The 14779-nt window shown below is 44.7% G+C and overlaps 1 protein-coding gene across 1 annotated transcript in view; it reads left to right on the top strand.

The window, feature by feature from the left end:
* The first annotated feature begins 2310 nt into the window (after positions 1 to 2310).
* Positions 2311 to 14779, top strand: part of PAMR1 (peptidase domain containing associated with muscle regeneration 1) — a 37061-nt gene continuing 24592 nt past the window's right edge. Inside the window, exons 1-4 of the mRNA XM_010178491.2 lie at positions 2311 to 2326; positions 2808 to 2922; positions 7449 to 7666; positions 11016 to 11123. Coding sequence (XP_010176793.2) covers positions 2311 to 2326; positions 2808 to 2922; positions 7449 to 7666; positions 11016 to 11123 — 457 coding nt within the window. The remainder of the gene's footprint in view (positions 2327 to 2807; positions 2923 to 7448; positions 7667 to 11015; positions 11124 to 14779) is intronic.

The raw sequence follows: 14779 nt of genomic DNA, 5'->3' as shown, positions 1-14779 counted from the left end.
AACAGCCAAAGGACAGCGGATCATTTGGTACATAGAGAAGTGGTGTAGGGTAGTCCAAAGGAGTGTCACTGGGGAAATAACCACGCTTAATAGAGTTAATTGGGTACTGGGACATTTCCTAATGGGACTGGTGATGGGGTTGGACTATCACGCCCTAAAAGGTGTGAAAGAATCAAAAACCAGAAGAAAAACAACCCTGTGGGACCCTTTCCTCTGTACCCTGCACCCCGTCAGCCTTTGTCAGCCTCTGATTGTCATGTCAATTGAGAACACGTGCTCAGTCAAAGTGGGGGAGAAAGTCTAACAGCTGTCCTCAGCCTTGCTGCCCAAATGTGGGCCTCGTGACAAACAGCAGTACTTCTGGTTTTAAAGACTCTGTGAACGGTGTTTCACATAATACTGATGACCAACAAACAACAGGTAGCAATAAGGTGTGAGGAGTGACAGCTGCCTTCCCATATCAGCCTGTTTCTGAATGCCAGCCAACATTTCTACTCCTATTCTCCTCTCCAGTCCTCTTGACCTTTGAAGGAGCCCCACATCCATGCTGTAGCACTCAAACAGCAGATAATGAGTTTGTACCAGAGGTCTCCTCAGGACCTCTCCCTCCATCAGCCCCTGGGTCTCCATAGGCTACAACTCAGAGGTCTCCTGAATTGTTTTCTTTTCTGTTAGTAACAAGCCTTAGAGGAAATCTTACTGTGGCCCTGAAATCTGCCTTTTTTGCAGGAACAGGAACGGAACAAGGATGTTGATAGTCCACCAAAGTGGATTATTTTTTTGTAAATGAGGCAGAATTTGCCAGCACTTGTTTTTGGGATGCAAATTATTTTTGATCGCTTTCCAGGTCTCCTGCAGATTCAGAATGGGAAGAGAAAAGACTCCTTTTGATCAACAGATGATTGAACTGTTGGTCTGGGGAGTCAGCTAGAAGAGCTGAAGATACAAGAACACAGATCTGATGTGATCGCAAATGTGCTTCATGTGGAGAAGGGCGGTAGCAAATCTGAGAACGTTCTTTTGGAAGCAGTCATTGAATGGCTCCTCTTTAGCTTCTGGACCACCTGCTTTGCTGGCCAAACCTACTTCCTTGGCAGCAGTGTTCAGAGATTTCAGGCTGAACCACTGCAAACAGAAAAGTGTGTTTAGTATGCCGTGCACACGAGTATCTCTTTGCACCAGTTCTTTGGCTTTCTTTTGTTAGAGGCATTGGAAACTCAAAAGCCCTTTGGGACGAAAGGGAAACTTTCTTTGAGGTGGTCCAAGCCCCCTGTCAAACCATCTGAAGATCTCTAGCAGCTTTATCTTAGGTTGGTTTTTGAGGCAGGAGCCAGCAGCAGCACAAGGTCCTGTTTCTTGCTGTGGGAAGGAGCATTATCGTGTGCACTACAGTAGATCCTGCTGTACTCACTGAATCCTAATGTGGTTGCTGGGCACAGTCATTAATCCTTGCCTTTTACAGGGGGAACTAAGCGAGCCACAGAGGAGGATGAAACACTTTTGAGGAACTCTTCTGAGCAGGATTTCTGTTTCCTTGGGTCCTGCTTAATTAAGGGTAACTGAGGGTAAATGAACAAAGGGTATTTCATTTGAGCAGCACTTTCTTAAGAAGAAAGAGGAGCAATTGACCTGCAGTTTCCACATTTCCCCATAGACCAGATGCAGCAGGACTGATTTCCAGACACTGAGATCAATGGGAACCACAGATACCTGGTACTTCACCAAATCAGGTCACTGTAGCCCTCTTTTTCCAAAGGAAGAAAGGGGCGAGTGCTAAAACCCACCATTTCAGTAGGAAACATTCATCCTGTGTTAAAAGTTTAGAGTTCCTCTTTGGAAACATGGAAGGAGCAAGGCTTTCTCTTGGACTAAAGAGGTAAAAAGGAGCGAGAGAGTTGCTGTGGAGGTCTTTTGGGTCATTTGTCTTTTTGCTCGTTATCTGTGGTGTGCAGCCTGTCAGAGTCACCTGATTTGGTGATGCTGTTAGACTCGGTTGCAGTTTCTGGCTTAGGGATAGAGCCTCGTCCCCCAGCAGAGCCCCAGAAGGCTTTCCAGGGAAGGCAGCCATCTGCAAAACACCATTCGGAAAGATGTAGTTGGGAAAGCAGAAACTGAGAAATTAGCTCTGTTTGGTGAATCATGACTTTATGGTGTATTTTGGTAGCACTCACATTTACAGTTCACAGGAGACTCCACAAAAATCACTGAGCAACTTTCCTTCTTCCCCAGAGGAAAATACCATTAGCCATATTTATATAGCTGGGGGAAAGGGAGAGGTTTCCAAAGGTGAGAGAACCCTCTGGGCTAAAAATGCTGAGCATCCAAGGTGAGGAATTAGGACAACTATCCCTTCGTCTCATTGTTTCACTCACTTGAGCTAATTCAGGTGTTCGTTGTGCCTTTGGCACTTTTCCCACCAGCTTCCTCAGCTTCAGTGGTTAAACAGGTCAACCTGAGGTCCATCAAAACTGTTCTGAGTGGGAGTGGCAGCCAAGTGGGTGGGAGGGCTAATCAACAGTGGGGCAAAAGCTGTGAGAAATGGTTTCTTGGGGCTGCATTGCACACCAGGGAGAAGCAAAAGACTAAAGCTTTTCCAGGGGTGCTCTTAGCCTGGACAGCACTCTAATAGAGCCATAACTCTTTACAGCCTTTGTGTGCCTGTCCCATTATTTTATATACTGCCTTGTAAGAAACTCTGTATCTTACTAAGTCATCTCATTCCAGTGTTTTTTCTACATGCATTTTCTTCAAATGCTTCTCGAAGGTCCCTCACACAGATTGATTTTTCTTCTTCTTTTGCTCCCCAGGGTGCGGGCAGGTTCTTCGGGCTTCTAGAGGTCAGATTTTGCTGGAGGGTTACCCACTGAACGCACGATGCGAATGGACTATTCATGTTCAAGCTGGATTTAACATTGAGTTAAGGTAGGTCATACTGATTTATAGCCAGCCCTGGCTTCAGGGGAACATTGGGAATGTGGATAACCAAGAGTCAGTGAGGCTGGGAGCCCTGGGGCAGGGAAGGCACTGCCACCACTTTGCATTTGGTATCTCAGCTCTTTCTTCTGGTCTAGCTTGTGGTGGGCAGGCACTGCACAACTTGTCAGTGCTGTGCCCTCAATTCCCATTTAGGGTGGCTGAATGCTAAGGAGAGTTTCTCAGATATTGGGCAAATGTATCTCTCTAGAGGTCTCTTCAAGACCTAGTCACCCAAGCACCCAATATTTCCTGAAAACTGTACCAGGCTGAACTAAGACATTCTTTGAAGAAAAGCTGTAGGAACATTTTGAAATGATGTCTCATGCCAGGAGAGTTGCCCACGGGACCTGCCTTGCATTTAGTCTATACTTTTTCTCTCTTATTTTTCTTTCACTCGTTTTACCAGCCCTGTCCTCTGCCAGCCTCAGGGATTCCCCTTACCATTCTTATGTCTGAAGAACATGATTGCTTCTCCTGCAAGTCATCACTCCTCTGACCTGTATGTGCTTAGACCTATTAACCCGCCCCCGCTGACTCAAGCGTACAGTTCTCGATGGGGTATCCTGCCGAGTGCAGGAGAGCCCCGAGTTGGGGTAATTAATGCTGTTTTCACGTGTGTGTAACAGGGAGCCTGCACGTGCAGCAGGAGGCTTGGCAGGGGCTTGTATTCAAAACCCACTCGCTAATATAATAAAAACAGTAGCTAAAGCCTTCACATCAATATTTCATCAGCTTTGGAGCTCAGGCAAAGCAGATACCAGATACACAAACAGATGTCTTCCTATATGTTTAAAGAGAGACTTAATATTTAGTAAGAGGAAGAGAAATCAATTGTCTGGAAGAGAAGCTTGTGGCATTCCTACACTGATGCCCTTTTTTTGCACATGCAAGCCTATTGTGTAGCTATGAGCAGCTGCAGCTATTGTCAGGATAGCACTGGAGCCTCTTGACTCTGGAGAAATGTGTAGGAGACGCAGGAGAGCAATGCTGTGAGGAGGCATTTTGTGTTCTCATGAGGCAGCTTGGCTTCAGTCTCAGCAGGTATGAGCTGTACCTACCTCGTTTTTGAAAGCTGTTGGTGGCTAGGTGTGTGACTGGCACAGCACAAGTGGAGGAACGTGGTAACCTGGCATTTTTTACATTTCTGAACAAGACTTTGTCAATTGTAAGGCTTAAAAAGGGGCTGCAAGAGGGAAACCTGAGCTACCAACCTTCTGTTGTCAGCAGCTGCATTTATCTGAGCTGGGTAGTGTGGGAGAAGCCTAAAGCCCAGTGCCTAGCCTGAGCTGAGCTTGATATCTGGGTGCCTAAAGATCCCAGCAGATGACATGGCACTTGCAGGGAAGGATCAGGAACTGTTCTGAATGTCCACAGCTGATCCTGCCACATGTGAGTCAGAAGCCCCTAGGGCAAACACAGAACCTGAGGGCCTGTATCTGCCTCATGTAAGGTAACCCTGGAGTCTATTCTGAATCAGCTGAGATATTCAAGGTGGACCACCTCAAAGCTGGCCATTGAGGTGCTTCAGCAGTTAGATACTGTGGAAAACTGGTACATTTAGCCTAAAGCTTCTCCTTTAGGCCATTCCTACACAAAGGGCAGGTACAACTAAGCAGGCCACCAGAGTCTTCCTCCTGGGTCTGAATTGTCCTCACTGCACTTTTATAGAAGCACGCTGATCCCCTCTGTGGGTGCTAACTCTGCTTAGAGCTGTCATGCACAGCCAGCATGGTGCTGAATCAGCACAGCTGCTAACAAAAGAACTCCTTTCTTCATTCTGCCTGCACACAAATCCTGTTTGCTCTGATGGCTTGTGAGGGCAGGGATGGGGACACTGTGGTGCAGAAGGGGAACCAAGTGGTTTACCTCCGCTTACACAGGGCAGGAAGAGTAAAACTCTCAGGAGCACAGATAAATCTTCCCTTGCTTCAAGCTGCACCGCAGAGTCCTTTGGGGGTTGGCCAAGCAGAGCTGTGTTGATAAATGGTGCCCAGATTGTGGTGGCAGTTTGTTTTCTCTGCTTTTTTCCAGCCTTGTTTTTCTTTGGGTTGTGATGCATAGGCTCCCTCAGCCCTAGCAACGTCAGGGATGTCACACCACAGTGGAAGGAGCTCACAACTTTCAATCACTTTCTTTAATGCCTCAGCAGAGATGCAGTTTTAAATATTTTCCTTTGTCTAGAAGCTCTCCTCAGAGGGGCTGGTGAATGTATTCACACTGCAGACACTGATGAAATTGAGATGACACTTTGCATTCCATTTTGTATCTGATGACCTGTAGCACTGAATTAGCATGCCTCATTCAGTAATATCTGAGAGGTTTATGATATAGTTCCAGTTTCACAGGTGAGGGAACTGAGGTTCGTTACATTGCCTGTTCCTGTGATTTAAACAGTGATAGACCTCGTGGTCTGTAAAGGGTCCCATTGACTGGGCCACAGCCAGGAGGTTTTGAAAAGCCTTGGCAGGTTTCCTGACCTGCCAGTTCTGAGTCTTAATCATGAGATTGCATGTCATCAGTACAGTGTGTCTGCTGCTGTGCTAAGTTAAATACAATGCAAATCAGAACCCCCTGTGCCTTTCACATCTTCCACTCTGTTTTCATTGGTTTTCAAAGCGGAGAAAGCAAACAATTAAAAACTGTATTCTCTGTATGGCTCTTTCATTCTGTGCCTTCACTCTGTGAGTATCTCTTTATATTCCTTGGTCAGGAATAGACTGATAGACAGAGTTTACATCTCTAAATAATACTGCTCCCCGTTACATGGTGGGCATCCCAGAAACCTTCCTTCTTTACTTACAGACAGACTGAATTTCAATCAGAAATGTACCAGTTCATAGAACTGCTAAATAATCTTAGGATGGAGTCAGGGCAAAGCGTAGCCTGGTAAGTGTGACAAGGATGAATGTGTTAATTGGTACTGCTGTATAACTTCCATAATGGTATATCCCTGGAGAATGATCCACCAGTGGAAGAATGTTTTGAAGATGTAGTGTGTAACCTGCTGCCTGTGAGGATGTCTCTGGCAAACCTGACAGAACTATTATTCAGCTCATGCACTTTATGCAAAGCTAAGCTGAATTAATCTCTCTGATGCATATTAAAAGTAGATGTCATTTTTTTCCCTATTCTACATTCTACCAGATGATTTTAAAAGTGAAAGGCTCTGCTCCATTGATGTAGCTTCCTACAGCTGCTTGTTCCTTTCTCTGTATGTAGTGTACTCCTGATGCTTGAAAACCAACCACATGGCCTGAACAAAGGTGACTGAGGGAAGAGACCTCTTAAGTCAGCTCATGAGCCATCAAAGAAAGGTCATTTCACTAGCGTGGGGGCCTGAGTCCCGAGAAGAGAAGAGCAGGAAATAGGCTCCAGTACTCTCTTGCCTCTTCAGACTCTGAGATCCAGCAGCAGATCCAAAATGTCTCTCGCCTCTTTGGTGAGAAAATGCAGTCTTTGCAAATCGCTGGGTCCACTCTGGAACAGGCAATGTGGGAGATGAAGCCGAATCCTCGATACACGTCTGCGGCGTTAGGAGTTCTCAGGAAGACTGAGACACAGCAAGTTTCTGGTATAAACTCTTGCTGAACAGTTAGTAGCATGGCCTCTCCCAGGCCCAGATCTTCTTATCTACTGTACCAAGGCTGGGCCCAGCACCCCTGCTCGTTCTCCGGAGGCACTTGGTGTTTCTCATTCATATTCTGGTGGGCTGCTTTGGCTCCGTGCCCCACGGAATTCAAACAGCAGCACATAACATCGCTGTTAATGAGCGAGAGCCTTGCACAGCGGCTGGATCAAAGCTAGGAAAGACAGACATTGTGGGAAAAGGCTTTAAATATTTCCTTCTGCTCTAACTCCTGCCCCTTATTCCTGCCCTATAAAGAAGGGCAAGTGCCAGGTGTTGGGGATTTTCTGCTGTTTTGCTTTCTGATGCAAAATGTGCTGTAGTGTTTTGGATTCCCTTTCTCTGCCTGTTTCTGTTTCTTTTACATCCCTGAATTTTCCTTGTTCCTCTAATTGCTGACTTCTGAACACTACAACGTGACTAGCTTCTGAACCTTGGTCTTTGAGACTGTTACTTTCATTACTTAGAACTTTATTTAGGGGAAATAGGACAGTTCTTAGCAAGCAGCCACGATAGAAACATGCCCCTGGCAGTGCCTGACCCCAGATGAAGTTCTGACATTGCCATGTAGTCAGGGACCTGATGTGTGTGAACAGACTGCATAACTTCCATTTACACTTCACTCTTCTGGCATGTAAATATTCTCATGGAGCAGCTGTGTAGTGCTGAGCTGGCTTCCAAGGATCATGATGCAAAAGTTGAGATGAAGTGAGTGGGACTTGGTGTGATTAGGGACTTGTTGATTCATTGAGGAGGGGGAGGCACTAACATAGATATCCAAAGGAATCAGCATCAGGGTGTATGGGGGAGAGCATGCACTCTGACCGTGTGTCCTTGTTTCCCCAAGGTTCTCCATGCTGAGCCTGGAGTTTGACTACATGTGCCAGTATGACTATGTGGAGGTCCGTGATGGGGATGATTTGGACAGCCGAATAATTAAGAAATTCTGTGGAAATGAGAGGCCACCTCCCATCCGAAGCACTGGGTCTTCACTCCATGTCCTCTTCCAGTCTGATGGATCTAAGAACTTTGATGGATTTCATGCTGTCTTTGAAGAAATTACAGGTAAAATAATCCCAAAGTGGAACATGTCGCTCATTAATTCAGTTTCACTAATCTCTCTCCCTGTTTTGCTTCATTAAAAACCTTCATGCTGTGTTGCCAACAGCAACTTGCACAAAGTCAGCGCGGGGAGGATTCAAAAGCCACAGCTGAAAGACTCACTGTCACTTGCCTTCCCTACACCTCGGTGACCCACATCTCATGAGGTCATCTAGGGTGTATCTGGCTCAGGAATTTTAGTTAGTTTGTATAATTCTTACATAAATACACAAACCTCCAGTGGATCAGCTGTTGGCAATGCTCAGGGATGGAACTAGCAGTCCGAAACGCGCGTGCTGCTGGAGGCAGGGCCTGTGCCATTTCTCAGCCTGCCCCGCTCTTCAGACGTTACCTGCAGTGCCTGTCGGTGACGTAGCAGGAGCAGTTGGCATTGTCAGCCTGGGCTTACCGCAGGAGAGGTGATGGAGGAGAAAGGGATGTGGTGTGGGCTGTTGCATCAGGGCTTCCTACACTCAGGGAACTAACGTTTTTCCATACGGTGCAAGCTGAATGGATTCTGTTTTCTCTGCCTAGCAGGGAACACTTGGTGTTTGAATACTGTTGAGCACTTTTATTTCCACCCCATTTTTAGTGGTAATTATTCTGAGGCTGGGTGGCTGCAAGTATGGTGATCCACGCAGAGCATGTTGCAAAGGGCTTTTTTAGAGTTTGGGAGGAGGTCTTACCGTGCCTTTATTACGAGGCCTGACATGTGGCTGCAGTGAAAGGCTTTTAAAGCACTCCCAGTGCTTTTTTATGGGAAGCATTCACCTGGCCAGCAGGAGAGTTTAGGGGAAGAATACGGCGTGCGTGGGGCAGCGTAGAATTGAAAGCAAGATTAGCTCAGGATCGAAAACTCTGGCAGCACATTGCAAACTGAAGCATTTCTCCTGAAATTTCCCTCTGTGCACAGCGCTGCAGAAAAGCCAGGGTCCTTGGAGAAGGTTGCACAGGGCCTGCTAGAGCAATTCCCTGTGCTGCAGGTGAGAGCAGTGGCAGCACTGGTGTGCTCACAGGACGTGGAGCAGCCATGGAGGTGAACAGATGTCCCCAGCCCCACACCACCTTAGTGGTGTCATGGAGAGGACCGAAGAAGCCTCTTGTGCTGTCAGAGCTGAATTCCTTCCCTTCCTCTGAGCAGATTGCTGGCTTGTAAGTCATAGCTGGCTGAAGCGGTGGCACTGACTGCACGGAGGTCACTAGTGCAACTGCCAGAAAGGTTTTGATTGCTACAACAGAAGCTGCAAAGCCCATATCCCCTTTAGAAAAGGTCACTGCATGTGTAGTTATTACAGGACAAAATCACACAACCTGCTGCGCTGCCTGATCTGGAAGCAGGTGTTGGGTTCCATCCCAGGCCAAGTGTCAGATGGGAACCAGTAATTGGCACGAGTGACTAAAGTCACTCAACAGCCTTCAGATGAGAAGGATGGGGGGCCAGATGGGTGGGCATCAGGGTCTCTTAGGGATTAGACACATGCTGGATCTGATTAGATGAAAGCCTGTTATTGAATTTCAATAACGCTTTATTTTCTGTACCCCCAAGCTGGTGACCTTTGACACAACACAGGGGCTTTAACCTTTTATAGTACTGTCCTGTGCTGTCTGACTGAAGCCAGGAAATCCAGACTCCTTTAGAAAACAAAATATTTATTGCTCTCGAGTATCAGGCATTTTCCAGGACAGTATCTGGCACTTATCCTCGTTCACTGGACACGCTTACTTTTACAGAATCACGGGACAAAGCTGGGGCAAGGACAAAGCTGAGAGTTCACTGGCTTCAAACCAGAGGCTACAAAATATCAGTCTGTCCAGTCTCTGCTGCTTCTCCTTCCCTTTCTCAGTGATATTTTACATCAGTTGGATATAGTACAATTGCCACATATATATTCCTTTTAATGAATGAATTACTGTCCTTAATCAGACCTTACTCGTCAGTGAGACCTGGGGGATATTTATTGCCCAGCCGTGTATGAATTGCTGTTACATCACCACATGAAACCTCCAGAGAAATCCATATGTGGCATCTATATATTTCTTGTCTCTTGCCATCTGGATACAAGAGACTCAAAGATTATGCTTTAAATGAAGTCTTTGCAAGGAAAACTGCTGATTCCGATATCTGTCATCCCAGACTACAGCAGAGAGAATGCTTTAAATGTGATAGGTCCCCAGGGCTGGGGGGTTGTGGTTGCAACACTAAACAACTGGTGCAAACATTCATGTTTCTGTTATAACTGAAGTAATTGGTGTATTTAGCGTGGAAGGACAAAGATGATCTTTAAATGATTTCAAAGTTTAATCCATAAGTTATCAAGTATGCCTGGATAACTCTTTAAGATGGTGAGGAATATGTTTTGTAGTCAACATGAGCTGAAGCAGAACCCAGCTTCTGGTGTGGATCTAGATGTGAACTTTACTGCAGAGTCTTCAAGATGGACTTGAAGCAGGGCATCAGATCCCGAAGTCCTCAGGTGTTGGAGTTACTTGAATCTTAAACTGGATCTAAATCTTGAGATTCTGTCTCTACTTTCTGTCCGCTAAAACCCACACTCAGTTTGGAAAATAAACTAAGTGGAAATGATTTATTTGTATCTTTGAGAGTAAATTATGTTCTATTCACTCATCTCCCCTTTGAGCAGGCATAAAAAATGTGTGTGTTATTGCACAGTGGAATTTGCTGATACTAAGTGGTGCAATTACACATTCTGATATTAATTTATGCTAATGTATCCAGTTTGATGTGTATTACTGCTCAACTTGTGGGGTGCAGGTGCTTCACCAGCAGACTTAGGGTCATCATGACCATTCAGAGCTTCCTGAACCCAACACCAAAGAAGTGCTCCTCAGGGGCAAAGCATCTCCCAAAGTCTGGTACAACAAGGTTTGAAACCCAAAAAAACCCACCAGAACAATGGATCCCAGAACTTCTCCCTAAACTCTGGGATGAATGGCAGGAGAAGTGTGGGTTGATAGTAAACTCTTTTTAATTTTGGCTAAGCTCTAAATGCTGTTGAAGCTTGCTGTAAATTATTTTTCTTCCACAAACCTTTCTCAGCACTTGAATACAGTTAAAGGAAAATGGTAAAAGTGATGGATGCTGGGAAAAGAACTGCCCACCCCTGTAAGATCCCCTCTCCAGTAAATAAGAAAGAAGAGCAGAAGGCTTTTTGACATGTTAGGCCCTTTACTGTGTCTTCCAAACTTTTAGCCAGAGTATGTAATTTACCCCAAGATACAACCATCATGAGGGAAAACAGATAGGACCCCCATCCTCTGAGAGACCATCAACATTCTTGTTTTTCTTTTATAGCTTGTTCTTCATCTCCGTGTCTCCATGATGGAACGTGCATCTTGGACAAAAGTGGTACCTACAAATGTGCCTGTCTGGCTGGCTACACAGGGAATCGCTGTGAAAACTGTGAGTACAGGCACTGTATGTATGACCAGGCTCAGAGTTTGTCACTGATACAGGCTGTTAATTGTTAGGAGTGTCATTGGTACGTTCATTAGGTCAGTCACACTGCCAAGAGAATGCACTGAGCTTCCTGTTGCATTTTTTAATTCATGATGCTTACAGTTTATGAGGTTTCCACTGAATAGTTCTGGAGCTTTATATCTGTCTGTAAAAAGGTAAAACATAATTGGAGCTGGGAAACAGCACACGAGAAATCTTGTAATGGACTAGCCTTATCAGATAGATATTTTCCACTGTGTGGATCAGCTGTTCTCTTCTAAAAGCACATACCCCAGGTGAGCCCTGAGCTTGATGCTCTGGCCAGTGTTAGTCCTGGGAGGTTTGTCTTCCCTCACAGCCACCTGGAAGGTAGAGTTCTGGCACCATGAATGGCAGAGACTTGGGATCAAAACAAATGAGAAAGGGTAGATTCTGTCCATACCTGTGTTGGTGGTCCTCACCGTACGTGGAGTCACATACCTGGTTTTGTCTTGCCAAGCAATTTGTAAAATAACTGAGTTCAAATCCACTGTCTGTTCTAGTGAATTAATTCTTCACACTTGAGCAAATGTCTCACAGGGCTTGAAAGAGCAAGGAGTGTGAATTGTGCAATATATGCTATGATAAGGGCTGTGCCATCTCCACTAGCTGAAAGGAACATTGTGCAATAGTTACTGAGCTAGAGCTCCAGCTGTCCCTGGAGGATGATGTCAGTGAAATCCACTTGGGATCATATTTGGCCCAAGACAGAAAGCACAGCTTCCTGTGCCCTGCTGTGGCATCACTCTGGCCCGAAGGCACACAGTATCCTGCCTGCTTCCAGAGTTCTCAGTTCTATGTCAGAGCAGCCAATGTACACCAAACCTCACTGCTTCAAAATCTTTTCCCCACATGTGCCGTTGTCAGGAGTGGATTTCTTTCCTGGAATTGCTTTACTTCATCAGGGGAGTTAAATCACAGTGACACGGTACCTCCTTGCACAGATCATTTTGAGATAAAAGACCTTTCCATTTCTACAGACCCAGGAGTAGCTCATAAGACTTGACTTTTCTCCCAGCAGGAAGAGGGAGTGTTACATTTTCTAGAAGCCTGAAAAAGTTTTGCTCTGAACAGATGCTGCATTCTGCCAGGTTGCACATATTCCTGGCATGTTTTCTGTAGGGAAGAGATTGCTGAAAATTGAGGGTTCTTGACCTCAGGGTTAATGTGGCTGCTGGCCCTTCTGCTCACAACCCCTTTCCTGTGAGCAGTTGTTTAGGGACTGGAAACTCCTGAGCTCTTTGCAACTGCTCAGTGAGATTATATTCTGCTCCTGTCTTTAGGAGAGAGTAAAAAAAAAAAAATAATCCTGTCTGGTTCAGAACTAACCTAAATTTAAAATTAATTAAATTTCCAGCAAACCTCAGCCCTAGTTTTGGCAAGCTCTGTACTACAGTCAAGGCAAGAAATGAAGCTCACATTCTTTTACCAGTTTTCTTTTGTAATTCCAGTGTAGAAACTTCACCCATGCAACACACACAGCAAACAGAGGAGGTAGAGGATAAACAATAGGATAAGACTTCCATCTTATTGTAAACTGTGAAGGGTGTAGGTAGTAACAGAATAAAAGGGAGGAGGCACTTAAAAATAAGATAATTAAGTAAGTTTTTTAACTTGACAAGAATGCTGTAGTTTGATTTCTGGAAGAACAGTTTAGGTGGGTAAAACACTGTTACTTTGTTTGCAGGTGTATGCTTGCATTTTGCTTATGCGAGGAAATATTTTTTCCAGCACCTATATTGCTGCCTTCCATACCATAGATAAAGGTTGACTTTTTTTTTCTTGTATATGAATAGCAAACCTCACAGTGAGAAAACATCATGGCAAATCTTTGTTCTCTCTGGCTTCAAAGGAGTTTTTTCTTAAGATATTTCCTTCAGTTTTGCCAAAATGTATCCTAAGTATTTTCCAGTATATGGGGGGGGAAAAGGCAGAAAATTAAAGTTTGACTTATGTTTTAAGAGCAAAAGGAAGAACTGGAAAAAATATCTGTGGCTGTAATTCTTTAAACATTAGTCATGTAGTTTCCTGAACAGCATTGCAGTTTAAATGTTGAAGGGAGATTGTGTCATGCTCAGAATCTTTCTGTCTGTTAGGTCTTGCAGCAATAGTGCTGTCTTGTGAGGTGGAGCCAAGGGAAACACATTTATTTCTGCAGAAAACAATCATAAAACGGTCACTTTTGGAATACTGAATAGGACTTTGCACACCACGAGGCTGGTTCTTTCAGTCTAGTTTTCTTGAAGCAAACCCATTAAAGTCAGTGGATTCACGTTGATGAAAAATAGGTGTAAGAGGGGAGAAAATGGGGGCCCCTTAATGTGCAGTGCATGGAGAAGATTGAGGCGGGGCAACAGAAGGTACCTGGGGAGATATGAGGGTTTTAAAGAAATCCAAGGAATGTACTTCAGAGGAAGGGAGACTCTGGGATTATCTCATTGAGGAATAAGTGAAGGCCAAATTAAGCAAATTCAGCAATGGACATTTCATGACAGAATCGGAAATCTCCTCAGTCTCTCACCATCCCAATGCAGCTGTGTCTTTTTGTCTGTTACCAAGTTTAGTTTTAAGGATGTGGGCATCACTATTGGAATTATGGCAATCACCTTATTGAGATAAGCCACAAGGAACCTATTTTTTCCTCTGTTAAACTAAATTCCATGCATTTAAAAGGATGATCAGCATTGGTCAAGCTACCTTCCTGGGGTAAATATTCAACCCTAATTGCTCTGTCAGTCACCCTTTGCAGTATTAATGAAATAAACGCACAAGTTGCTTATAACTAGCAGTCTCTTTTCTCTTCTACTGTATCAGCCAGGAAATTGTCCTATTGTTATCAATTTGAGGGGCTAATATAGTGATTAAAAGGCTTCAACAGCGTGAAGTGAAATGCAGGCATGTATCTTTCTAACAGCTGTTAATATTTCAATCAGTCCTGTTTCAGGGCAAGAAAATATATAAATATATTTATCTAAATATATCCAATTTCACTCCTGAGACTGTTAAAAAAAAATCTATATGAAATTGTAAAACAAGTGCTAAATAGTACAGCACAAAGAAGGAAGATCTTTCCTTCCTTCTTCTGCCCTAAAACACAATAAAGACAAGTCCTAGAGACCAGCAACAAATACCTTCTTACACATCAGCATGCTTTGCTATGCTGATACAGTAGGTAGAGAAAATGAATTCCTATTTTAAATACTTGGGCTTCTTTCTGACCTTAAAGTGAATGTGCAGCGTAGCTGCATACCCCTCCCAGTGACCCCTCAGCCACGCTGATGTGAATGAGGTCAAACTCAGGCTCTTCTGTCTGACCTCTGTGGATTTTAATGCAAATAATTCTGCAATCAAAGGCATTTAAAAAACCCCCAAACCAGATCATCTTACTCTGAGCCTGCAATACCCTGGAACAGAGCAGCAACTTCCTCCAAAAACGCATGGGAGGGAAAAAGTAACGAGCTGACGAGTGGCCTCATCCTGGTGCTCTGCACCCTGAGAAGCATCCACTCAGCTCTCAGACTGTCAGTGACTGTACAGCATGACAACACTGTTCCACTTGTTCCACTCAAACTCAGAAAGGG

Source organism: Antrostomus carolinensis, unplaced genomic scaffold, assembly GCF_000700745.2.
Source record: "Antrostomus carolinensis isolate BGI_N321 unplaced genomic scaffold, ASM70074v2 scaffold50061, whole genome shotgun sequence".
NCBI lineage: Eukaryota > Metazoa > Chordata > Aves > Caprimulgiformes > Caprimulgidae > Antrostomus > Antrostomus carolinensis.
The sequence above is the reverse complement of the archived record's forward strand: the minus strand, read 5'-3'. Positions and strand labels throughout refer to the sequence as shown.